This window comes from Eucyclogobius newberryi, unplaced genomic scaffold (genome assembly GCF_026437365.1).
Source record: "Eucyclogobius newberryi isolate DKJ021-1_F unplaced genomic scaffold, fEucNew1.0.hap1 SCAF_19, whole genome shotgun sequence".
Taxonomy (NCBI): domain Eukaryota; kingdom Metazoa; phylum Chordata; class Actinopteri; order Gobiiformes; family Gobiidae; genus Eucyclogobius; species Eucyclogobius newberryi.
Genome location: NW_027315823.1, coordinates 20,883,087 through 20,910,998, shown reverse-complemented (window position 1 = coordinate 20,910,998; position 27,912 = coordinate 20,883,087). Strand labels below are relative to the sequence as shown.

At 40.1% G+C, this 27,912-nt stretch overlaps 1 protein-coding gene across 4 annotated transcripts in view; it reads right to left on the bottom strand.

The window, feature by feature from the left end:
• The window catches only part of slc12a5a (solute carrier family 12 member 5a), a 156,525-nt gene that overhangs the window by 45,926 nt on the left and 82,687 nt on the right, over positions 1-27,912 (bottom strand). For all 4 annotated transcript variants that reach the window (XM_072452088.1, XM_072452087.1, XM_072452089.1 and 1 more), the window contains exons 2-3: positions 5,025-5,125; positions 4,331-4,468 (exon numbers count right to left, since the gene is read on the bottom strand). In XM_072452088.1, the coding sequence (XP_072308189.1) occupies positions 4,331-4,468; positions 5,025-5,125 (239 nt within the window). The remainder of the gene's footprint in view (positions 1-4,330; positions 4,469-5,024; positions 5,126-27,912) is intronic.

The window sequence follows — 27,912 nt, the reverse complement described above, 5'->3', positions numbered from 1 at the left end:
TGACTGATATGGCAAATGTAATTCTGCTCAGGTGTGTTGAAATATTCACAAGCTGAGAGAGTGGAAAGGCTACGAACATATGGTTCCCTCAGCCGGCTCACACTCCCACCAGTCTCTCTGTGGTCACTTTGTGTCTTCATGCATGTGCGGTTTATATGTCTGAAAGCAGCACATGTGCAAGCAAGCACAGTTTTAGTTCCTCTGGGGGTTCCCAGCAGCACCACTTGGAAAAGTGTCTACATGTGTTAATAGAATATTCTCAGTTGAGAGACAGAGGCACAGAGCCTGATGTGTCACCCTTTCTCTTTAGAGCCACGTTTCACTTTAGACATTAAGTGTTGGACGCTTCGACGTTAAGTGTTGGCCATAATGCTGAACATTCACTCACACAAAGCTCTTTTTATCTAGAGGCACGGCACCCATGCTGGGACAGACAACCATGACTAAACTATTATTTTTATGCTTTCTTTGATGCCCGCAATTACCTAACCATATTACTCAACTGAAATATATCTTGAATATTGCTTTCCAGTGAATAGATTGCTTTGTACTTCAACAAAGAAAGGAGCACCTATTGTGCCACTCAATGAGTTTTCATATTTCATAGATCCATGTCGCTCTTGGTTGTGGCTATTTATACTTTTATTAATACTTTTTATTCATTTTCTACCGCTTGTTCTCGTTTAGGGTTGTGGGTGACTGGAGCCTATGCCAGTGACTTTGGGCCTTAGGCGGGGTACAGCCTGGACAGCAGCCAACTCGTCACAGACCTAATACTTTCATACTTCAAAACTAGGACGTTCCAGGCAAGATGGCAGAGGAATAAAATGTTGCTTTAAAACATGTGCATGTTATTTGCATTATCATTCTGCAACATTCTGCAACAACTTTACACTATGACAACCCCATTGATAGTATACTTAATACTTAAAGTCAGCTTGTTTGTAAAATCGTACACAGAAGTAAAAATCCCCACTGTGCTCGCCAGCCTAAGGTCTATATCATGTGGTCAATATGCGAGTAGATACCAGTACTCCTCATACACATCCCAGTATCTCAACCTGTACATAGATGTTATAAGAAAATTAGATATTAAAAAACTGAATATGGAAGAGGCCGCGTGGAAGACCCAGGACATGCTGGAGGGACTATGTCTCTCGGCTGGCCTGGGAACGCCTCGGGATCCCCCCGGAGGAGTTGGAAGAAGTGACTGGGGAGAGGGAAGTCTGGGAGTCCCTGCTTAGACTGCTGTCCCCGCGACCCGGCCCCGAATAAGCAGAAGAAGATGGATGGATGGATGGACAAAGGCAGGTCAGTGCAAGAGGGATGAAGCTAAATGGAAGCCTTAGCACATTCTTCTCAGTCCTGGTTTCTGGCAAGCCAAATTTGAATATACAAATATAGTGTATTTACATAATTTACACCGAATCAGGCTCTACACCAAATGTATCCTGTTTGTGTCCTAATTAGTTGACATACACATACGTAGAGAATAGCAGAGAGATTAGCTGTGACTTGTTCCTATCCAGATTGCTCTCTTTGTTGCACATCAACCGGATCTCTAATCTTGGCTTTCACAAAATGCCAAAGAAAAAGCCCCGAACCCTCACTAACAACTCACTCAGCTGCTCACTCGAGGGACCCTTGATGAAGGCGATGGAGGCAAGGGAGAGCAGCGCGAAATGGAGAGGCAAGGTGATAGGGAGAAGAAGAGGGGGAGAGAGCGAGAAGAAGAGGAGGAGAGCGAGTGAGCAAGGGAGAGGTGCCGGTGTGAGTGATAGAGCGCCACAGGCTAGCCTAATGAAAAGCCTCTCATGGCGATGGAGAGATTGCCTGTGGAACGGATGGCTGATTGGACGAGTGGTGGCTTGGTGTAGCGTACAGACTAATTAAAGTATTGAAGGCATCAAGGTGACAGGGCGAAGATTAGAGCTGCTCCCGAGGTTACGCCAGCTGAGAGGAATTTAACGATACGCTTTACAGTTCAACGGAAGATGATCATTTCCCAAAGATAAGTGCAGTTTTAAGCCATTTCAGAGCACTATTTGGTTGTCCAGAATTGGCAGTTTTAGAACCATAAGCTGATGCCAGATGAAAGAATTACAGTGCAGTTATTCTTAAATAGATCACTTGCTCTAATTACAATTGAACATTTATATTTACTTATTTCCATTTTCCAAAAATAAATTGATTAGAAATGGACTATTACTAGTACCTAGTCATAATCTGAATTTGTTCTGGTTAAGGTGAGTAAAAATCAAATTCATGCAGGCTAACACACACTAAAAAGAGATCTCCCATGCATTTACTGTATTACTGTTTGCAATGAGAACAAACTAGCAACCAACACAACAAAGACCGCAACAGTTTGTGAGCTGATTAGTTCTAGTGAATCACTTACATGCATGTCAGGAAAACCGGATCACTACTTCAATTTAAACAGGATTTTCAAAATGCATGTAAAGCCGGGAATAACAATTGAGACCCTGGATTCCCATTTCACATCTGGAGAACTCTGTCCTCGGATCCGAGCTTCATGTAACATTGCTGTCCGATCGCGCTAGGAACAGACTAGGTTTTAGATCAGCAGCAATGCCAAACTACGGCCCCTCCACCATGGTCAGACTTGTGTCGTTTTATTGTTTTGATCTACTCTGTTAAAGTGAAAGTAAAAATTACCGGAGCTTCATGGTGTTTATTTGTGCTGCGGAGAGCAAATACTAGACTGTACTAGATGCTCCTGAAAGTCTCTTCGTTTGCACTTATTTGGTTCTTTGACCTGCATATAGATGGGGACAGGAGTGGATTGACCGGTTCTCTGGAGAACTGAGACAAAAATCAGTCTGCAATCACCTCTGCATGTAAATGTAGTGACTTCCAAAAGTATTGCATACATATTGTTGTAGTTAAAGTAGATAAAGACCGCTCTCTTGCATGTGAAGGTTGTGCACGTTCTCAGATAATGCACTATGATGATTAAACATAGCTAAACCCAAATGCTTACAATATTGAACCCCTGTGCTCTTAGTCTGATTGACCTTGGTAGAGGGCGTGCGTGCGTCCTGTACAACTCGTCTGGATTTACAGTGTATGACGACTGCACTGTACATGTGACCGTCTACCTGCTTTTCCTCAAGGTGAGAGACCGGACCTGATTGGACAGCTCCGGAGACATCGAGGGTCAAAGTTCATAGACGACCTGTCATCCTATCACCGTCATGGCCGCTCACTTTCACCTCAAATGTTCCCTGTCGAGGCGCCGCACGATTTTGGCATTTGACATTAATTTGACATGCCTGACTTCTTAGATATTATTGCTATAATTAGTGTTTCATTGCCATGTCACACCTTACAGGGCAGCTAACAATTCCCAATAGGATTTACTATTACTAACTACCTGACTATCTGTCTATCAGTGTAAATATAGCCTCACAAGTAAACTGCGTCTTGCTATATCGTTTCAAGGCCTGCCAGCGGAAAAAGAGGAAGATGATGCAGAAGGAGCTCATTAGTGACTGGCATTTAAAACCCAATCTCATAGTATGAACAAGGGATTTGCAAAACCAATAGAAAGTGATTGACAGACGAAAAGCGGCACAGCATTTCAGAGCTCTCTAGTGACTGCACAAGTCAAGAACTGCACTATTATTGGAGTTGATGTCACCTTGCAGACCAAACTATATAAGGTAATAGGTAATGACTTTTCCTTGACAGTTATTTTTCCCCTGACATGCGGCAAGACATAATAAGAGTGCTTCTGCGAAAGGTTTTATTTTCAAGCAATATTCAAAAACGCGATCTTGACTGAACTCAGTAATAAACGGTTAAGGCGGCAGCACTTATGCCGTGGGTCCATGCGCAGCTGGCCGCAGTGTCGTGAGTTCAAATCCCGGCTCTGACAATTTACTGCATGTCCTACATTCTTTGTCAACCCCATTTCTCGCTCGGCCGTCCTGTCTAATAAAAACTAAAGAAATAAGAAATCAGTAATGAATGCATTTATGTATGGCCTCAAAACAAGAGCGACTTTGTCTGTAGTTTAATGAACCAAAGTAGTAGCTCTATAACAGGTGGCACACAAGCTTCTTTTTGTGGTTGTAGGAGTGATATGAAGCACACGTTTTATTTTTCTAGTAGTTTTAATTCTGGTTTAGTCCAAATCTCTCTAGAAAACATCTTGGTGGTAAATTCTGGCTTAGTTAAGTTTCATTCAATTCATACATTTCTGTGATGGTACTATAAAGTGTGCAGTTTTATTATCACCACAGATGCCACGGTGCATAAAAGTACATAAGGCATGTAAAGAGCAAAGGAGTAATTGTTGCTTTACCTTGACAGGCTTCTTGCGTGTCTCTGTTGCCTCGTTGTTCTCGGCCTCCTCGTGCTCCTTGCTTCCTTGGGGCAGGTTGGAGTAGTTGGCCAGGCTACTGAGCAGAGATGACACCATGGGGCTGGTGTCCATCTCCTCCTGCATTAACAACCACAAACACCATATGGTTCATTTAAGAAGACATAAAAAAAAAAACGTTGGCTGTGAAAGCACCTTCAAACATCAATAATCAATAATTCATTTTGGAAAACCTCAAACCACCATATGAGTTTATGTAACCGTGCTGCAGGTTTTGGTCTGAGTGTTCTACACACAACCACAAACTATTCCCCGCCACAAGTTGAGTAATGGCGTATTGGTCAATGTCACAGAAGTGGATTATAGACTATAACTTCACAATACAGATTCAAATTATTTTATTATGTCATTAAAAGTGGGTCACAAGTGTACGGTTTTGCATTATACACCAGTTTAGTTAACACATAATAAATAAAGATACACCGATGCATAGTGCAAGTGTACATTGCACTGCTGTAACCTGATGCCCCTAAGACCTTCCTACAGTAATTAGCCCCATTAATCAACGTCAGGCCCTTCTTCAATCACATGTTGTTGAGCAGCACAGTTTCTTCCAACCACACCCGGTTGTCTTCACAGCTCTTTTGTGCGTGTTTGTTTGTGCGTGCATCTGTACCTCAAAGAGGGCCATGTGCTTGCCGTCATACTGCTGGCTCTTCTCTGCAGTTGCATCGCTGCTGTTGATGAAAGGGCTGCTCTCCTTCGGATTGCTTTCACCTGCAAGAAAAACAACAAGAAAAACACTTTTAACCTTTTTTCTTTTTTTTTTAAAGCAAATTCTGTGAAAATAGTTGTTTCTCAGAGAATCGCTTTGTTATGCTCAAGTACATAAAGAGACAGATTCAAGGAAAGAAGCTTTTGATAAAGACTTCAGGAACTGAACAGCTAATGGAGTGTACTGTGCACTGTATAGTCCAATTGGCTAGTACTAAACTTTTTTTTGACAAAGATCAATGCTTAAAGGAAATTTTCAAGTCCAAGCCTAACCTATGGACAACAATCACCAAGATGATTGAATTTACTAAAGACTAATTTGTTTCCATACAAGCAGAACATCTGTAAGCTTGTAACAATTTAGGCAGAATAAAAGGCCACCAACAGCATTAAAGTACCTTTCTTATCTTTTAACTTGTTGAACATAGAACAAATCACAAAATCAAGATGTATCAAGACACAGCTGGAATTTTTATTTCTTAAACTATAGTTTAGTTTATTGGACGCCCTTTTGCTTCCACTTAGCACTGCATTTTATTCAATATGTGACGTCCGGTGGCCATGACCTGCTCTAGACCCTCACATGGTGCCAATGTCCAGGGTCTGTATTCTCCCGTATCGTCCCTCACCCATCGATTAGCCTTAGTGCTTACAGCTCTTCCTGGCCAGACGTGTGCTCTTGTCTGGAAATATAATTTAATTTATTATCACTTTACCACCCACCCATCACTGAGAACAACAGAGGTCTTGGTGGCAAAGGCACAGGCTCAGTGTAAATTTGTCTGATTTGCGCCTTCTCCTTCAAGTGTCTCTATGGGGAGACGGCAGATTGCTCTCCCTCTGGCTCTCAGGCCTGTCTTGGATCGAGCTCCGCGAGACTGAGATATTTTTAAACACGTGCCATGACGTTGGGATGGAGCAACAGGGCCCCCCAAAATGGGGCAATGAAAATGATCGCAGCTGAGGAACAGCTAAAAGATTATGATACGTGATACAAACTACAGCTCTTGTCCAACATGTAGGACAGAGCTGGGTTTTTATACCTATAACTTTGATGATTTGAGAGTTTATGTCTGTGTCCTCAGATACAAGCTTAACATTCTTGATAACAATTCTAAAGATTTATTCTTAATTACAAAAACATGATGTCCAATTTCATTGTTAGATTAGCTTAGCCTTTATTGCCCCTGTAGGGAAAGTTGTCCTCTGCATTTGACCAGTGCTTCAATGCCACTGGGGCATCTCCTCATGAGCAGTGGTCACAGGGACTTGGTCAGGACTACCTTCTCTGGAGGATTTTTACCTATTGTGCATGTTTTGGGTTAAAAATGTAAAGATTATTCAATCAGAAAGGAAAAGGACCCTCACATGAGTCTCTCATTTTTGTGACCAGTTTTAAAGTTGAAAGCCAGTTGGTTTAAACATATGCGTCCTCTGTGGCTCAGTGAGGAATCTCTGGAGGCTCTGAGTTGAACATGAGACATGGCCTATCCATATACTGAGAATAATTTGTATGTGTCCTTTACATGTACAGTAGGTTAAGGGACTGGCAACTCAGGTTCAGTTATGATCGAACTTCCTTTTTTAAAAGCTACATACGGTTCCTCTAACTTCAGTAATTACCAAATCATCTTATATCATCTCACTGACCGACACAAAGTGTACAAAACATGCACAAAAGGTAAAATCCTCCAGCCAAAGTCCTGACATGACATGAGTCCTTGACAGGTTGGCCCAGCGGCATTGAAGGATGGGTCAAATGCAGAAGATAAATTTCCCTACGGTGTACCTCAACCTTAACCTTAATAGTGTCAGTGTGGATGCAGGTGAGCAGACTGGAACAGACATTAACAGATGGCAGGATGTGAACTTAGAGCCACACAGGTACAGATGGATCTGAAATAGGCCTGAACAAAGGGGAACACAGCCAAATGTAAAAGCTTGTGCTGCACTCAGGGTTCAAGCAGCTTTGACCCACATTTTAAAACTTATTCAGTGGCTAAAAGGCAGGGCAAACCGCTGAGGGACTTCACAACACGTAGATTATTTAGATGTTTGTTTCATTCTCTTTTCTGTCGGACAATACACCTGCATGAAAAAGGGCCACTCACTACAAAAGTGGGTTGGGTGGACACTTCAAAGAGCCACAAAGGCCAGTACGAGGACACCTTTAGAACCTTCTATTAGACTGTTGAATTAGCATTAACAGAAGAGATGAGATGAAAAGGGCCGTATGGTGGTATGATGGTGTAATATTCTCCAATGTGGAAAATAGAAAGCATTTTGGTGGAATTACTTTGAGGCAATAATGGCAAATAACACCATAGGGATGCTATTCAGACTTTGCAATCGAGACACCGTGGCCCTCATTACAGCTTGCTCTGAAACTATTAAATTAAATCATATTGCATTCAAATGTGCTGCATATCGCTTCATTGCTACAACATAAAGGAAGTGTTGGCTTGGATGTGTAGAATTTTACTTTTACATTACTATTGTGTAAAATGGAAGGGTGTAACAGACGACGAACAAGAATTTATTGAGTGATTTGTACAAGAAAAAGACACTAACATTCCTCTATATTTGTACCTATAGTTGGACGGACAATTTATGATTTAGGTTGATGGGATTGAAGTACTCAGAGGAAAAACACAACACACACTTCACACAGAAAAGGTCCTTGCGGTCCAGAAGTGGAAGCTTCTTTTAGTCATTGCCTGGTAAACATGTGCATGGTCCTAGAGTTTTCTTAGCTTTTTACAATTTTGTTTTAGTTAAAGCATGTATGAAAAAAAAAACACATATTGTATCGGCAACTATGCATACATGTAAACCGTTCACCTACACGACAGTCTGAATTCTCATTTTTACTATGTGCCAAAGATTACCCTATCTAGTGTATTGTGTTTTAATAATAACTGCTTTAAGTAGATCCAGGGACACACAGACGCACTCATGATCAAAGTAATCTCGAGTACACAACACACACTGCTAATACCCCAAAGACGACGCCACTCGCCTCTCACTTATCCCACCACGGCTCATTTCTCCTCCCTGTCGAATAATTAAAACAGCATCTTCAAACGCATGATGGATCGTCCCGTTGGATAGAACTGACAGTGGCCCAAAGAGTTTTGCTCCGGCACATCCCCCCAAGCAGCTTATCCTGCTCCAATCTGATGCAATCCGTCCATCAATAGCTCTGGCTATCAAAGCCTCTCCCAATCTCTGGTCAAATCCATAGCGCTGTTGCTGTCTGCGTCTGTGATCATGTCCAGCACAAAAACAACTCTAGCAGACAGCTGACAGATATTAAGCAATGATGGTAATTGTACAACACAAAAGAGAGTTTTAATAATGAAATCAGATTTGCCATGAGTAATTTTCATTGTAGGAGCACATTTAGTTTTCTCCAGGTAAAAGAATAGAATAGGCTCTACAGGGACATGCTTTTGTCTAACATAATGGAAGATGATTCTGCAATTACAACAATATTTGGAATAAAGCACTGAAATCTGCGTCACAAAAAACTTGAACCAGTCTACTACTGTCAGTTGGCCCTAACTTTCAATGGCACAGATTGTTTTTCTCAAACATTTGTGGACTCAGACTGTGTTTTTTTTAACAAAAGAGTCAATGAAATCTCGCATCAGATTGAAAATGACTCTCGGATGGAATTTGTACAGTCTTGATTACTAAAAACTCTCCAGATAAACTACCTTTGAAACCTTTCGATTCCAAAAAGTCTTGAATAAAATATTGATTTAGACAGGATGAATAGTCAAATTAAACATTGGTGGTGTGAAAACATGTCATTTCAAACTCTTGCTTTAACAAAAATGGGCGCTCTCCTTCAGCAGCTAAGGTTTTCCGTTCCGGCATCCATATGCGATGGTATGTTCTAATTTGAATACTCATATTTGCACAATTTTCACATCTCGTTCAAAGCCATCAGGCCTTCATTAATTTTTTACAATGTGTAGTAGGTGAACATGCCAGGACTCCACCGCATGCATTGCGTTGCAGTTGTATAAACTTATGAATAATGTAGCATGAGGCAACATAATATCCCGTGTTTGGCCACAAATGCTTCTCTCTCAGGAGCCTTGATCGAATGCCCCAATTCTCAGTATTCTAACAGATCTTTAAACATAGCTGGGACAGATTACATGTCATGGTCTATTTGACTTATTGATTGCGGCGTTGAACTGGCGATGGTAGTGTTTGTTGTATTACTGTTCTTTCTCTCTCTCCTCTTTCCCTGTTCGGTGTCACGCTGCCATTGTGATCTGTCTCGAAGGACTGGCTTCAAGGGGAAATGCCACAGAGAAGCTGACTCAACAACCAGCCCGGGGACACACTAGTTGATGCGTGTGTACATACAGATGGGTGACAAATTAGAGGAAATATACATATGCATATGTCAGGCACGTTCTTGGCAAAAGACCCAGAAAAGTGTTGTACAGCGGGCGCACAGTGGCTGTGGCCAATTAATCTCAGTCTGGGCAGAGATGGCTGGAATTCAGCCATTTTAGGAGAAAGCAGGGGCGTATACTTTGTGGTAACTAACAGTGTGCTGTGAAAATATGGGCTTGCCTCAGAATTACCTCATGTACAAAAATAAATAAAGACCCAGCTTATGGCAACATTAAACAGCCATAACAGCGCAAAATTCTTTAAACAGGTTTGCTATTTTAATTCAATACATTGCAATTTGAATATTGTCATTAATATTATCAGTTTACTAAGCAGAAGTGTTGTGGTTGGTTACACGATGTGTTATACAAGAGAATGTCTATACATCTGCACAAGTCAATCTGAAAATGCCAATAACTGTATAAAGTTTCATCCAAATATAACAAATCGTGTGAACTTTTATTTGTTTTCATCCACATTTTACATACATTTAGAATGCATTCGATCTGTCAAATACATAGCTTTATTGTGATGGTGGTGGGATTACTGCTTTTATGACAACCTGCTCATATGCACAATACATACAGGATAGGGCTCGCCTGTTCAACACGAAACTGAAACACTACTGTTGCTTCCATGTAACAAGAGGTTTGCTTATGGATAGAGCATTTCTCACTTCAAGCACAAACTTTGACGACAAAATATTTTACTTTACTGCCCAGACTATGTCACTCGCTAATCTGTTTCACACACTTCTGTCAGTGGTCATGTCCATTTACAACAAGTTTGTTTTTAAGAGCACAAACACAATGTACGAAAGGTGAAAATATAGCACCAGCATATTGTTGGGTGCCCACGTCCTCCCACGCATGCTGTCAGAAATAGAGGCTCTCCCTCCTTCCTGCTCCTATCATGGCTGCACACCACATCAGAGACACAACAGTCTTGTATAACAGGATCTCATGCTCTGGTTTTTCTTCCCTGTCTCCCACTCGCCCAATTTAAACTCGCTTTATTTTACTGCCATTTCTATTACACACAAGTTATGAGCAAAAAATACCCTCAATGTGTGTGAAGAGTCTTGTATTTCTACAGCGGCGGAGGAGCCATCAGTATTCAAGATACTGTAGGTGGTGTGCAGCAGGAATTTTAATTCACCTTTGCCGGTTGGATAACTTCCAATTCCTAAAATAAGGTTGGTCAATGTATTAAGGTGCACAAACACAGTCTCATTCTGGAATAAATTGCACTGGTTTTACAATGAAGCATCAACATAGTGATAGTGATTTAATTCTTGGTCAAATACATATAATAATAACCCTGGGTATTATGATTATTATGATTATTGTGTGTTTATTTGACCTGGGACAATGCACATTAATCAATATTTCTGTTAATGTACCAGTATTAGCAGTAGTTTATCTAGTTTCCAACTGTAATCCTAGGCAAGGTGTAAAATACCAGCAATTCTCCTCACATGAAGGGCATCAGGCAATATATCAAATATAATCCGTAATGAAACAAAGCATGTTATCAGGAAATTACAGTGTTTACCAAGTCACTGTTCTCGATGAATGGTCGATGTTCCTGCTTTCTGCCTCTGGCTGTGCACATCTGGATTCATACGTTAAATGGTCCCATACAGAGAAGAAAAAAACAAGTCCACCATTCTTTGGGTTATTTGCTAATCTCTTTAACCATTAAACCCTCAGAAACATATCCAAAATAATTAATTGTACGATTGTAAACTTTGCTTTCAGTGAGGCAATAGTACCTCTTAATATGCAAAAAAAACCAAAACACTTTTAGGAGCTTTTAACTCAATTAACCCTTCTCATTAACCCACTGGTAGTTGTATTTATTCAAGCATCTTGATTCTCCTGCAACAAGACGCCATAGTTCCGATGGTCCCAGCTTCAACGCTCCCCAGATTCCCCACTGATATACAGCCACTGCTTTTTACTTACTTTCTGCAATTTGATTTCCTTAAATGGATGCCACACTTAGGATTTGGTAGCGTCATGTAGGCATTTTGACAAAAATGACAGAAGTATCTGCTGCTCGCTATCATGAACTGCAGCTCTGTGAGGGTGAAATAAAGGAGCAGGAGGAAAACATTCAACCAAAAAGTAAACAGAAATCAGAAAATCTAAAATGTAACAAAAATCTAAAATATAACATGATGATCCACATTTTCATATCACGACTGAGTAGAAAGAGAAATAGCTGGTTTGAGACATGTAGAATGCGATCTATGTGAGCAGACTTCCTAAGGCGGTGATTGGCACTGGAAGACCACCCTGTGACACGAGATATATGTGCATGTGCCCAGCATGCAGTGTGGAAGCCTGTGGGAGTGACTTTGGCTGGGCTGTAATTGGTGAGCCATGAAGTCGAACAGGGCTGCTGGGTTGAAGGCAAGAGAGGAAAAAAAACAACGAAAAAAGCGGTAGGCGGAGGTGAGGGAGAGAAGGCAGCAGATCGAATGAAAAAAGGTGAGTTTGGTGGGATTACGCACTGCTGAGTTAATTGGTCGAGGTGCAGAGGTGTCCCACACCTGCTATCTACGGCTTTATAAAGAACGGCCTGGCCACAGAGTGGGAAAGCGTGACAACATACACATAGCTGTATCTCAAGTCCAATTAGGGTTTACACCACAGGCTTCACAGTGGCTGTTTTTAGTTTTTTATTTGGATGTAAAAAAAAAATCTTTGGACAGTTGAAGAAAATTTATTTATATTTATGTTGCCTTCCAATAGTCACAAAAGGAGACTAACATGATCCGTCTTCTTGCTCTGGTCATACAGAAGGGTTGCATAGGAGGAGATCTTGGATCCTGAATCTTGTTTTTGTCTATTGTAATTTTTGAATGCACGGAAATCAATCTACTTTAGAAAAAAAAAAAAAAAGTTGGTGATTTTACAGCCAAGTCCAAAGATGAACATTATTAAGTTTTTTTGGCAAATTATGGGACAAGGTGTTTCACTAAGAGGAGTCAGCGGCTTGTGACGGGATGAAAGAGAGTGAGAGTGGGGAATCTTGTCCGAGTCAGAATATTCTGGGGAGGGACAGAGGATCCAATTGCCTGCAGAAAATCTTCCAGATGGCAGCAATGCTTTATGGGATGTGTGGTTCTGATCAAAAGTGACAGGACACTGATTTGGGCAGCGCTTGCGTCTCTGGGGCTGTCTGATGGATGCTGCAGGTGGAACTGGAGTCGAAAAATAACACCTGAGAGTGGGCTACTCTTAGCTTTGCTCAAGGTTAATGTCCCCGAAGCGGTTTACACAAAAATAATATTGTGAAAAAGTGTGAAAAGGAAAAAAAAAGAGCGATTAGATATGTCCTGAGCTACGGTATATGTGAATTTTACCATTTAGGTGAAAGGGATAATGTCAAAATGATATGATATGCACCTGCTTCTGAGTACAGAGAGACGTTCTAATGACCTCACCATAAACAAAGAAGAAAAAACAAGTGAACTTCTTCGGCGGCGGATACTAATGATTTAAGCTGTAAGTGCATTGCTTGATTCAGATTGCCATTCGTTATTTGCCATGTAATCCTGGCCATGTTCTATTGGTTTATGATAGTCCAATTCTATTTGAACCAGTCTAGGCGTTCTCCAGGTTCTAGTTGATTTAGATCAGTTTGGCTCTGAGATGGTGTTGGTTTGATCCTGTGCTTAAGACCAGGAATACAAGCTACTTATTTCATTCATTGTGAGTTAATTTCATTTACTTTTTATTTGCTCTCTCTCTGTTTATTTGCTCTCTGAGTTTGTTCTTAAGTATCAGTTCAGTCCTCAGGTCCTGACAGTCCGGTTAGATACATCTTCAGAATCAGAATAGGTTTATTTCCATTGTCAATGAACAAAATTCACAAACATAGGAACTTGGTATATTTATTATTTTAGGAGTAAATCCTGTTTGATCCTGTTTTTTCAGTTTATTTTAGTCCTTGGATTTGTCTAGGTTGCAGGTTTATATTTTTTTGTGTTGGTTTAGTCTTGAATTTAATATATCCATGTTACAAAACTTCCAAAAAATGTAGTCTTACTGGTGTTTACTTTTAAATTGGAAAAGAAAAGATTGATTTAGTGCAGACAGATCCATCCAAAATAGTGATTTTGTTTCAACAAGTCCATGGATGGTGTGATTTATTTCGGAATGTGTTAGTGCCTCAACTCTGTCTATAGTTTTTAGTGGAAACTGTTGTGTATTCATTGTATTCTTACTAATGGCAACAAACATCCGCTTAAATGCACCAGATTACATTTTCTATCAACATTTTCCAATGCTGAAAATCAGTCCCACTCAGGCCCACAATCTGCTGTTCATCCACCACCACAATGTCGGTCATTCTCTAACACCTTTGGCCTTGGGGTTTCCGGTCTATACTCTGCACAGTCCCTGTACACTATGCCAGCCACTTGGTAATGGCTATAGAATTAGATTATTAGTTTTCTTCAAAATATACAAAAGTGTTTAACATAACCAAATAGCACATAGAAACTATCGTCCGAAAATCGGTCATCGGCCCAAGCTTTTCCCATGACATAATAGCAAGCAAATCAATATTGCTACTTAAAATGTCTAAAATAAAATAAATGATGAGCCCTGTGTCATTAAGTATAACTAGAGTATAAAGCAGATAAAAGCAGTATATGTCTTCTTTAGGTCTACATGAGTCGAGACAAATTGTATTGATTGATTGGTGAATTGAATACGTCACTATTGTGCATATTAATGATACTGAAAATGGACCCCTCTTGGCTGACCCTTCCCAGAATGGATGCTCTTTCTCCTTCCTCCTCATCAGCACAAGGCCGGACCAAAGCAATCAAAGTTGAGCCTGGAGCAGAGCCTGAACGCATCACCTTCCTCACATTGGGTTTTGTTCTCAGGTGTGATCCACCCCCCACAGGCCTCTGTTCACTCTGTCTCTCACTCTCCTTTCTCCCCTTTTCGTCACCCCCAGTCTCTTTCTTCATAGCTGCAATGTGCAAACTCCAGCCTAGGGGAGAACTGCTGATGTGCACTATGTGGCTGGCAGGGCAGAATGGTACGAGGTAAAAAGGCTGTTTTGTAGAAGTGATAGTGTGAAGTAGTCTAGACCTGTGAGACAAATGTAATCAAAACAAGATCACGCGTACGTTTTCTTTCCCAATTCCAAAATAGAGAACTATAGAAACTATAGAATAAATAGAGAACTTCATTGAGCCCTTCCAATATTCCCCTCTGAAATACAAGGCACACTGCCAAAGAGAGATGTAAGGTGCATAAATCAAAATCACACTTGATTTCCTGAGAACCAGCAGCATAAATTGTAATGATTTGCAATGCACCACCTTCTACATGAGGAGAGGGTCATTAGATTAATGCACTTGCCTAAATCAAAGCCCCACGCCGAGGTGTGAGTAGATGTACGACCTTCATTTTGATATTAACTTCGGATTAGCAGTGGTTTTACTTGTACTTAAAGGTTGAATAGAGTATTTTTGGCGACCAATCAGAGTCTCATTTCTTCATGGCAATGATTAGTTCTTCCACATGTCAATCATTCCCTGCGTGCTGTTGCACACCTGCAGGCTCGTTCAAAATAGCAGGGGGCCTGAATCGGAGATCTTCTGGTTTAAGCTTGTGTCAAAGTAACAGGCATCCTGGTTTGTTTATGCAGATATGATATAAAAGAGAATAATCATATTGTGAAGGGAGAAGATTTAAAAGGCGACGTTGGGTTATTTGAGTGTCAAAATGAAAGCTTTTCAAAGCCCTATTTTTACTTCTAAAACATCACATTACTGTTTGAATTTGGCAACTGTCAACTCTTAATAAAGGTATAAAATACAAATGTGGTATTTTTGTTCTCATTTGTATGCATAATGCGATTCTTTTGCATGTACTTTCCTTTTTGGACTATATTTTGAAAGGACTTGTGATTCTGCCTCAGCACTGACCTTCCAAATAAAATGAAAATGCAAAAACGGTTAAAATAAAGTGCCGCCCCCCCATAACGAGGTCTGCTTATATCCTGACCAGCCAAAAAAGAAGTGCGAGACACCCAGACACACACACACACACACACACACGTAAAATAAATAAATAAAATGATAAGCTAAAATTAAATAATAAATTCCCCCCAGAGTAATGCTTTGGGAAACAGTCTTGCTATAGAGTCTGGGTCTGGCTGATAACACTGTGGCATTTTGGGAAATATCTGGTAACTCCAGCTGTACAGGTCCATTTGTGACTGAGTTTTTGAGATCCACCACAAGAGTAAAGCTTGTCTGAAGGATATTTTGAGCCTCTGCCCGATATATAAATAATGGATTGGATTCAGATCGAGATGCTTGCGCTGAGAGGCCAGCTTTTTCCGGCCGTGCCCTGGGAGAGCGAGCGAGGCGTGATTCAAAGAACGCTTCATCAACCACACATCAGATGATTTAACATGCACCTCAGAATAACGTACAGTGTAATGTCGCCGCTAAATATGGCTTATTAAATTATTATAGACACAGTCTACGTCGTGTCCCTTAAACAGGTTCAAACGTGTAAAAACAAGACAATGAAGGAACTCATTTGAACTGAGAGACATAGTAAGTATTACGTACACTTGAAATAACACTCTTGTATACTTTATATTTACTGATTATAGCAGATGGAGCAACATTAGTAAGGAGTCGCTGTCCTATTTCTGTACAGCCCTCTAGATGTGCGCAAGTGTGTGTGTGTGTGTGTGTGTGTGCTGACATAGTTTTTGCTCTATATACGGATCTCTCAGATCTAACTATGTGTACCATAGTCTTGACAAGCAAATGTTATTTTCAGACTTTGATAAAGAAGGACAGTTTTAAGTCCGTACCTTCAATAGAGATAGAACCACTTTGTTCTCACTCACCGTGTCCATTACCTTGGTCTTGGATTTGATCATTTTCTGCCTAATGCTTCGTTTGGAAAGGAAAATGTACTTTTTGAGGAATTGGATTTTGGATTTATCTTTATCTTTGTTTCTCAATCCATGAAAAAAAAAAACAAATTAGGCTACCCCTAGAGATTTTAGGTGCGGACTCCATTTAGATAAGTTAAAACCAAATATGGCTGCAATTATGCAACTAATGATTATTTTGATTATCAGTAGCGATTATTCTTAATTCATCGATTAGTTGTGTATACTATTGCAAAAGGCCAGTGAATATGGGATTTATACTCAATTTAACTCAGATAAGGCTAAACTGAAGCTGCTTCAGGACATTGTGCTGGAGTAATTTACAGACAAATACACTAAATGTACATGTTTGACCATGTTTGGCACAACAACAAAAAAGATCATTATATCACTAAATTAATTAGTAATTATTTCAATGATCAATTAGTTGCGATTCATTGATAACATTCTTCTTATAGTGTTGTCATTTTCGATACAAAGTAATAGGCTCGATACTCAATATGGATTTTGATACCACAATTATTATTTTATATAACACTTTCCCTCCCCTCAAAATGTTCAAATTAGTATCTAGTTTCAATACCAGTTTTAGAATAGATTAGTATCTGATTTTTGATACTTTTGAAAAGCCTTTCACATAGATAGAATAATATGTATGCCATTCTGATGTACATTCCAAGATACGAGCAGATGGCTGCCCTTCACTGTGAAAGTTACACGTGTAAGTTACAGTGTATTTTTTGTTTGACATATTGCTTGTTGGGGCTTTAAGTATTTGTATTGAATTATTCAAGTGTACTATCAATACGCTTCCTTAAATGTTGGGAAGCATCCAAATATAAAGGTACTAAAAAGTCCATCCTCTAGAAAACATGAAATATCTGTTCTGAGGTTTGTCTGCTCTCCACTGCTTCCCCGTATGTAGAAATAGAAAAGGCAGGGGAAGTTGTAATGAGAAGGCTTCAGGCACAAAATAGAAGACGAGGCCCCTGTTTTTGAAAAATGATCTTCCATTCTGTTCTTTTTTCTTTTTTTTCTCTTTTCATTTTTTGTTTTGCTTTTTTGGCCCCTGTGATATTAAAAAAACAACCTTTCCCTTTTGAGACTCTGGTGTGAGCCTTCTGTGTACCTCTGATTAGTATTATGAATTATGCATACTGCAGCTCTTTTGTTTGTGTCTACATTAAGGGGATATGTATTTGTATGAGGTTGGTGGGGACGAAGCCAGGGACTGCGGTGTTACTGACAGTGACTGATGCCACTGTGTCCTTCTCAGGCTGTCTCTCTCTCTCTCTCTCTCTCTCTCTCTCTTACACACACACACACACACACACACACACGGACACACGGACACACACAAACACGCACACACACACGTCAAGTCGCTCTAAATACACGTACACATTTATGTACAGCTCAGTCCCAAAGACAGATACATGTCCTTGCGCACCCCTCTTTCCCATCTGAATGCATCAACCATACGTCGCCAAGGTCAAACTCTGCCTTAGACTGCATTTAGAGAGTTTTAATTAAGTATAGGCCATGAAAAAACACAGGGACGGACTTGGGTAACTGGTAATGGGGCTAACAATTGAAAAGATTCATGGTATAGCCCTCAAAGCAGCATAACATCGCTTTTTCTGGTCCCTTTTATGCATAGATTAACAAAAACATTTAGATAAAGAAAGTTCTATAAATTGTTGCTCTATTCTGACAAAATAACAATGTAAGAATTGGCTCCTTCTAGCAATCATATATATATATATATATATATATATATATGTATATATAATTATATAAATTAATACATGTGAATATTAATGATTAACCAAGGACTTTGTGAGAGCTGAGAACAAGCTAGAACAAGATTATATATATATATACTCAGTGAAGTGAAGCCAATAGGAGTGATGATTTAGGCCCTTACTTCCGGTTTGACGAGAAATACTGTAAAATACTTTATTATTAGCCACAGGTGACACGCAGTGATCTAATTCTGTCACAAAGTGCTCCTTTCAGTGATTAATGAGGATTTTTATTTTATTTAATCTGATATATGCAGTACCATTGTTACCAATGTTGCATAATTTCGCATTTGATTTTCCCTGCCAGCTCTGGAGGCAGAAATGAGTGTCAAATTGGAGAGTCTGACAAAAGCCCTGCAAAACCTCTCTTGAAAATGTTTTCAATTAAACACGGTATAGTACGTAAAATGGGAACGGTGGTGGTTTCTTCTCCTTATAGGGAGAAAACCGGCCTTGGAGTGTGTCAGAGGGAGGCCAAAATAGCATGGACCGCCTCCAGAAATGGATTTTCTTGGGTGCGCTGAAGTACAAGGATACGGCAATAAGCTTGGGATTCCTTTCTTTAGCAAGCAAACACATCATCCATCAATGTGGTTTTGTACGGCAAAGGTTTAGCAGCTTCAATAAACCTTTAAAAAGTCCTGAATCTTTGCGTCTGGTTAATCTTACTTCAGTGCATCTGATTTATGAGCGGATTACAGCTCTTGATTAAAACTAAATACAAGACGTGTAAAAATCTCTCTCTGTATGTGAATCAATCAGGGTTTAATTGTGGATTCAGGCAACAAATTAACTTCCACGCTGCATTCGTTTGAGCGACAATATGTTTTCAACAAATATGCTGTGCATTTACTTTGTTCACCAGACTTTGTACATTAACATCAAACTTAGAAAAAACATCAGATTTCAACTAATTTACTAGGCGCAAATTTCTCAAAGACTAATATTAAATGAGGTTGACTACTCTAGTGTGAATAAAACAGACTTCAGTGGAAAGACAGAACCCATGATTCAGATATAAGAGAACAGGCAGACAGATATAGACTAACAAAAGGAGCCCATTGAGTGTCTTTCACAGTGACGTGGCGCTATCGAGATCTGCCCACCCTAAACACAATGCTCCCTTCAATGACAGTAAATGAGACCAACACTGTGTGAGGTGAGGACAGGACATACAATACAGAGTCTGCCCTTTCTCCTGCTGTCTCTTGCAGCGACAAATGTACAAATTATACAGAATTGTCCTATGGAAGATAGAAATTAGTGAGACCACTATTAGAAATGTATGTATCTATTGTGCCATTCATCCACAACCATCACCTCATGTTGCAGCATGATAATGCAGCTCCATGCTGCAAGGATCTGTACACTTTTATTCCTGGAAGCTAAACATCCCAGATCTTCCATGGCCATACTCACCAGACACCAGTCTGTGCACGTCTTTGCAACATAAATTAGCTGTATAGTTTAAGTAGACAGTTTAGGGTGGTTAAATTGGTATTTTAGTTGCACGTCCCATATGGCAGAGGTAATAAAAAAATAAAAAACTTCCAAACTTATTGGAAGGTTTCACACACATTCAGGCTGGAGCATATGGAGCAGGAGAGGGCCGCATGTGTGCCCTTCATCAGCACTGAGGCAAAAGACATGCTGAGCCCAGTGTCTCATCTGCAAACAACTACATATCCAACTGAATTTAGACTCACTTATATCTATACTCACATGAAATCATGCTCAGTATGGTCACTAACGTCCAAAATTATTTGTGCTTTTCAATATCCATCCAAAGTTGGTAATTTAGTCTTCATTTTAGTAAAACTATGCCCTTTGAAAGCTATTCTATTGCAAAGGTTTGCACTGCATTCTGAGCATTTCAGTGAGACCGCTGTGTAGTATCCAGCGTGTCATCTTATTTTCACTTAGCGTCTTACTCATCACGTTGACCTTTAGATTGTGACAGGGAACCTGCTCTTATAGATTTTCCATGGGGATAGAGCGCGTGTGAGCCTGCAGGTGTTTTAAGTGTCTGCACACAAAGACTACAGGGAGAAGCTGTGCTTTGATTTAATGCTGTAAGCATGGAGCATCAGTGAAGCTCGTGTACACACAGTACCGGCCGGGTAAACATTCAAACAAAAATAGAAACTGACAACAGACTTTTGAAATTAGACAGTATATGCCATAGTTCTAATTCACTTTTATGACTTCAAACCAGTTATAATAACAATGTTCCCTCATCATGTGGTTCAGAGTTCTATCTTGAATGAGTCATGTTTGAGTAATTCTACATTGTCCTGCATTTGAGGTCAGAGTGCTCAAAAAAAAAATTGTTTTCACTTACCCCCCATCACCACCTACTGCCATGTATTTGTGATTATCCAACAATGTAAACTCATAAACGTATGGTTCAAAAATGGTGCGCAGCCAATTATCAAAAATAAAAACCCAGAAATAAAACTACAATGGTTAAATGTGATATAGGGTGGGGATTGTCAGGTTTTAGGAAGTTCCTATTATCAAGCCATTTTGGATACATGTATTACCGGTAATCAATTCAATTTGAATGAGGAATAATCCCTTGACATGAATCATCTTTTCAAGGGGGTTCTAAGGGTGAGCAGGTTAATATTGCAGTTTACAATGAACAGAATGTAAAACAATGATCTACTCATGTTAGAGTCCATTACTATATCAAAATGTAGAGAATATCGTGAATGTTGTTTTGAAGATAATACAAATTTTGAATATCAAGTATATTGTTGTTGTTGTCTTTTTATTAAAAAAAAAGTTGATTAAAAATAAAACAGAAAAAAAGGTTACGTTTCTATACCTCAAATAAAGGTAAAGAGTACCTTTACAGACATTTCAAATTTGTCTGATAATTAAACCTTAAAACATCTGCAGAAATGTTTTAATACATTTTGTCGGAATGACATACTGTCATATTCGTTTGTGTTAATATCGCCCACCCTTAATGTGAGGTAACAAGTCCTGGTTTTATTGTGGGCATCTCTTATTGTTAGGGGTGATGTAACCAAAAGTAATTCCCACGTATATTTTGTAGTTGGCTGGAGCGTGTAGCAGCTGCTTATCTGTGCCCGTGCTCCCTGTTCATTTGCCAATCTGCACCGTCCAGCCTGCTGCCCTGAGCCTCTGGCCTGGCACACTGGCCGCACCCCTCCCTCTGTTACACACAGAGCCACACACCACACCACCATTTTAGGACAATGTTTTTTGTGGGATTAACTAACAGGTCAGTGACTCCAGCAACAATACAATTAAATATGATAGAACGTTGTAACCGTATGAGCTGGAGGATATGTCAAAACGATGAATCAAAAGTGTTTTTCTTTGTAATCATTTTTGTCTTATTGAAAGCCCAAAAAGATGGGTTTAATCAATGCCACATAACACTTTTTTTTTAAATTGTTATTATTTAAAGTGAGGATAAGCTGTTGATTTCCCAATAAAGTTGATCACTGACGAATCAAGATCAAATTATCTGTATTTAAAATTATTTTAAATACAGATAATTTGATCTTGATTCAATTGCACTTATGTATAAGTGAGCAATATTCTATATTTAACAAAAAATTATATTGTATTTTTTCAATCTCAATAACAAAATGCAGTCAACATTTTAACAAAGCATCAATTATGTACTAAAAGTGTCTGTAAATGTCTTGGTTGCACAAAATGTGACAGGACCATAAAAAATAAGCACAGAAGGGCAAAAATATCACTTTATACCCCTTTTTGGAATATTACACTAGGTTTGTGTATCTTTTTGAGGTAGTTTTTAATCATTTTGATGATGATTTATCAATTTTGATGGATGATACACTACTTGTTGAAAGAAAATCTATCATTTAAATTATGATCTATACAATTGTGATGACTTCTTTCCATCAAGCAGCCTCAATAAACATTTAAACATTCAAAAATCAACTCTATGTTTTGTTTTGTTTTTGCGAAGGTACAGTTTTTGTTTATCTGTCTCTTCCCTCTCTCGTTTACGCTCCGGTCTCTCCATCACAAAAGTGTAGCTCGTCTGATAAAAGCACTTGTCTGTGACCGTTTGTATCTGCGTCGTGGATGCTGTGTCGCCGGGCTCTTCGCGGCCTGTGCCGAAGACTGTGGTCATGATTTAATATTACAGTTATGTGCTTCCTCTGACTGCACTGTGCTAAGTTGTGGCCTGTTATGCACAACGAGGGAGCCAAGAGGTGGGTCCTTCACTGTAATTTGGTGCAGATTAAGTTAGTAGCTGACGGACGACGTACTTTGGTATCCTCGGCACATCCTCTGGGGCGCTCTGACTGACGGGAGGTAGACACAGAGATGCTGAATAAAACATGAACCCAGACACACTGTCAGCATACACCAGTGATGTGACAGATATGAACGGGAGTGAGTCAATACTGTACGAGAGTCATCTTTACATTTGCATTAATGAGGATTACCAGAGAGGTCTGAAAGAAAAACTTCGGGTGTGACACTGACACCAAATGTTTGCAAAGAAAAATGATTGAATCCCAATCTTGGGATGCTGAGATTATTCAGTTAATGGATAATCATGATTATTCAGGTCACAATATAATCAAAACAACTAAATATAATCATAAAGGAAAGAATGTTAGAAGCTAAAAAACATACAAATAGCAGTTACAGTTAAGTGTATAAGAGAATAATATACATAGTAGATACAGTACAATAATGGCTATGATTATGGACAATGCAGCAGTGTTCTTTGTAAAGTCTGACAGCAGACGACCTGCAAAACCTCTCCTTCACACAGCGAGGGTGGATCAGTCTGTCACTGAAGCTGCTCTCCAGAGCAGGGGGTGAAACTCATGGTCTAGCATAGATGTGAGTTTAGCCAGGACCCTTCTGTCCCCCACCAGTGCACAGCCCAGGACAGAGCTGGACTTCTTGATGACCATAAGATGAACATCCAGGCACTTGTATGAGTCCACTCTCTCAATGTCCCTTCCCTGGATGTTCACTAGTAAGAGTAGCGTCTGAAGAGGCGTCTGGAGAGGCGTCTGAGGAGGCGTCTGAGGAGGCTTTGATGAGGAGGTGGTTCTGTTGACACCAGTCCACACAGTCCTGCGTCCTCTGTACTCCGTGACGAGGCTGATGATGGCAGAGTCATCAGAGAACTCACACACCTGTATTGTGTCTGAAGTCGGTTGTCGGAAGTCTATGCCACATTGAGCTCACTTTATTGTTGAGAAAGTTTGATTTCAGGAAGCTGGCTATACTATTTGTCAATGTGCATTAAAGTGATTTTCAGCTGTTTGGTTATGGTGTCAACTATGACAAAATGGTATGAATAACTGTAAAATTGCCATCTTCCTTCTCATAATAATCGTAAAAACAAGAATTGTATATGGAGTTTCCTCTGCGGTGGCTGGGTGCTCCCTTAGAGATAGGGTGAGGAGCTCAGTCACACAGGAGGAGCTCAGAGTAGAGCCGCTGCTCCTCCAGCTGAGGTGGCTCGAGCATCTATTCTGGATGCCTCCTGGGCGCCTCCCTGGGGAGGTGTTTTGGGCATGTCCCATCGGGAAGACCCAGGACACACTGGAGGGACTATGTCTCTCGGCTGGCCTGGGAACGCCTCTGGATCCCCCCAGAGGACTTGGAAGAAGTGTCTGGGCAGAGTGAAGTCTGGGAGTCCCTGCTTAGACTGCTGCCCCCACGACCCGGATAAACGGAAGAAGATGGATGGATGGCCATCTCTATCCCATTAAAAACTGTATTTCATCAGAGACATCAAAAAACAAGCGTAAAACCCTCTTGTACAGTAGAGCTAGTTATTGACTACCATATGCCTACACTAACAAGTGCATCGATGGATAATAAAGCAATAAAGCAATGTACAGGCAATGTCAGTTCTAATCTATATAAGTGTGTTCACGCCATGTTCAATTATGTCCATTGCGTATAGAAAAAATCTGTGCATTTCATTAAACATGAATGAGGATAGTTTCCCCTGGCATGTTGACCAGAATTGATTTTGTTGCCACTTGACCGCACTTTCCCTACACACTTTTAAATCTTGACTCATGCAAGCAAACATGAGAGTAAGGAAAGTATACTGAATGCAAGTTGACAAATAACAGGAGAAGAGCTAATAAGCACGGACAGTCTACATCAGGACGGCAAACATCACGCAGAAATGAGTAAGTCCTGACTAATAAATGGTAAACAATGTTCTGTCGGCTTCCATATGTCCAACCTCATCACATCCAGAGAACACCACCTCCCAAATACCATACTCATCTCGTCATCCTTTAGTTCATTATGTTAAAAAAGTGCATATTTCTTTGTATTGTACGGAAAGGCAAGTTTATTTGAAGAGAACAATTTGTACAAAATGCAATTCAGTGCTTGTGCTTCACACAACAGGGGAAAAAATGCATTAAAATCACAAAGACATGACAGACATCACAAAACAGTTTAAGACCTAAAATTGTTCTTCTTAGATCTTTGAAGAGGCTGCTATTTGACCAAAAATGTCCATTGTTGTAAGCATACTTCATAGTTTTTACATCTTGACAGCAGAGGAGCGCAAAAACATATTTTTCTTCTTGTTACCATATTCTACAGATTGTATCAACGAAAACAATGTCTAGTAGTGGATTTTATCAAGGAGGTATTTGATTTGCAGTAAAATACATTTGGCTTTTGGAAACATTACTGTACAAAGATTAAACGGTAAGCCTCTGATGACTTTTTAAAATGGCACTCATGCGTTTTTGCAAATTAACTGATATTGTTGTGAATGTTGTTTTGAAGTAGGGCTAGGCCATATGGCAAAAAGTGATTCTCTATTTTCCTATTTAAAGCAGCTTCCTGTCCAAATACACCCACCTCTCATATTGATCAGCCACTGTCAGAATGAGTGACAGCTGGATTTAACCATTCACAGCGAAGTGATATTTTATTTATTTTTTATACTTGAGAGCTTAAGAAAAATACAAAGTGTACATAAATTGTGACATGTCAAATTTGTCTACAATTAAACCTTAACTGAAACGTCTGAAGACATGTTTCAACACGGTTTTGTTGGATTGACATGATATTGCCTGACAATCGGTATTGATGAAAAAAAATATTGAAATATACATTTTTGTCAATATCGCCCAGCTCTATTGACAGAATGCACTGTATTTATTGGTATGCATAGTTGTATGGTCAAATGTGTAAAAAAAATATTGAATAGCACTACTTTTGTTAATCCTACAGTTATGTTAATCCTGTGAAACACTTTATAATTTATTTGTTATGTTCTCACAATAATAAAGACATTTCAAAGTTTTACGTAGAATTACAGACGCAAATGAGGCTTTAGAGTTCAACAGATCTGTTTTACAGCACACTAATGCCATCTATAAGCATCTACCATGACCACAAACTAATTTTATCCAACACTAACAATAGCCGCTGACTAAATCCACCGACATGCAACGTCCTTGAGGCTGTTCCGTGAGCTCTGTCCAAACGCGCACACAACAGAGAAAGGGCGCAGCACACACTTAAACCCCATCACTTTTTAAAGCGGTGACACTGAGACCCTGTGCCGCCCAGGACAGAGGTGCGTTTGATATGAATGTGCTTGTGCGCTTGCAGCTTGCTTTTACCCCCTCCTGCTGCTGCCTTTGAAGATGGATGCCGGTAAAATGCTAATTAGCCCGGGCCACGAGGCTGGACGCGTGCTCAGTTCAAAGGCTGAGACGGCTACAGCAGCAACCTCAAAGCACCAGGCTAAATCTGTTCTGCTCCAAGGCTCCACAACTACCAAAGGACAGACACAACTTCTGCAGTCGCTCTTCTTACAAGCGTTACAAATCCCCCTCTTGTGTGCATCTTAGGAGTGGGATAGTTGAATGTGTTTTCTAGCGATGTGACTTCTGGCTTTAGATTCTGGCTTTAGTAAAAAAGATCACAAACTTGTTTTTTTTAGGAATGATGAACTATAACATGATGCAGCAAGCAACCATTTTTGCAATCTTTGACTCAAATTAGGTCTTGCACAATGACGTAGACACACACGTCTCATAAATTGCACGCCATAAAAAAAATTGGAAAAAAAAACTGTTGCAGTGTTTGGTCTGCGTTCAATGATTATTCAAGGAGCTGCCCGCATCAATATCTATTTACATGTGTAAATCATGTGAGCCATGTAAAATCGAATTAACTGTACTGTAAATATTGTATGTAGGGTTAGGGTTGGATTAGCACATACGTCCTACCCTCTAACAGTACCTTGAAACAGTATAGTTTTAATACCACATTGGTTATTATGTGTGCAGACACAAGTGGAACAGTCATGACCTGATGCTGCTGCAGTGCGGTGCTCTACTCCGAGTCTGTGTGTGGGGGTGGGGGGTGTCGGAGTAACGATGTGCGACAGGTAAATAGAGGTCACTTCCTGAAGGAGGGCGACACAGAAGGATTCACTTGCACACCTACACACACACACACACACACACACACCTACACACACACACACACACACACACACACCTACACACACCTACACACACACACACACACACCTACAAACACACACACACGCCCCTGGTGATTTATGAAACGTGTCTGCTTTGCAAGTGTTTGCATTTGGGTTGGATTTTGATGTATCGCTCTGGAATGCTCAGTTGCAACAAGTTTGTGCCGGGTGCGTTTTTTTCTGCTGGTGACACTGTGTGTTTATGGCGTAACATAAGGGCATCTGGTACGGGCGGACGCTCAACATTAGATGAGCCTCGCAGTGTCATCAATCAGAGCCGGAGAGTAATTGCATCAGTTTGCTGCAACTGACATTTTACTGTCTCTACCCGTTTAGCAAAGTCACTCTACTACGGGCACACACACACACACACACACACTTTGTTGCATACCACTAAAGTCAAAAGGTCATTTAGTACCAGCCAGAATCCTAACATGCAGCTTTTTTTTCATTTAACTGGGATATTCCAAAATGTTTTAGTTGGGTATTGGGAACATGCAATACATCAAAATTGATACTTCGTTGCATCTGTCATTTCCACTTGTTAATTTAATACAATGAAAAGTGTGCAACAAATAACTACAAGCACATGACTGAAGATGTCCACATATTTCAAGCACAAAGATGTGGAGACTGAACTATTTTTGGCTTGGTGCAGTTACTGTTTGTGACTAAAGCAATACTGGGATGAAGAGACTCTGTCACCTTCAACAGTCTCTGTTCTCCAAATTAATCTGTCATTGTTTTTCATATCTTAGATACCTGAATGTGAATGTGTCACAATGGCCTAATTAAAAACAAAAGCATGAACAACTGCAGCGCATTGTGAACCCGAAGTGCAGTGTGTGTGTGTGTGTGTGTGTGTGTGTGTGTGTGAGTGTGTGAGTGCATGCGTGTGTGTGTGTGTGTGTAAAGTGGGCGAAGGGTATAGCAACAGCAGTATTGCCTCTCCCGTACTTGGAACCGCTTCTCCTTCACAGTCGGCTGGCTTGGGGCGAGTCAGAGTCATGCTAGTTCAAGACAAGAGAATTAGTCTGCCCCTCAGAATTTAACAAAGTACAAAGCACAGAAAAGTTCACCTTCCAAATGCTCCTTTACTAAAC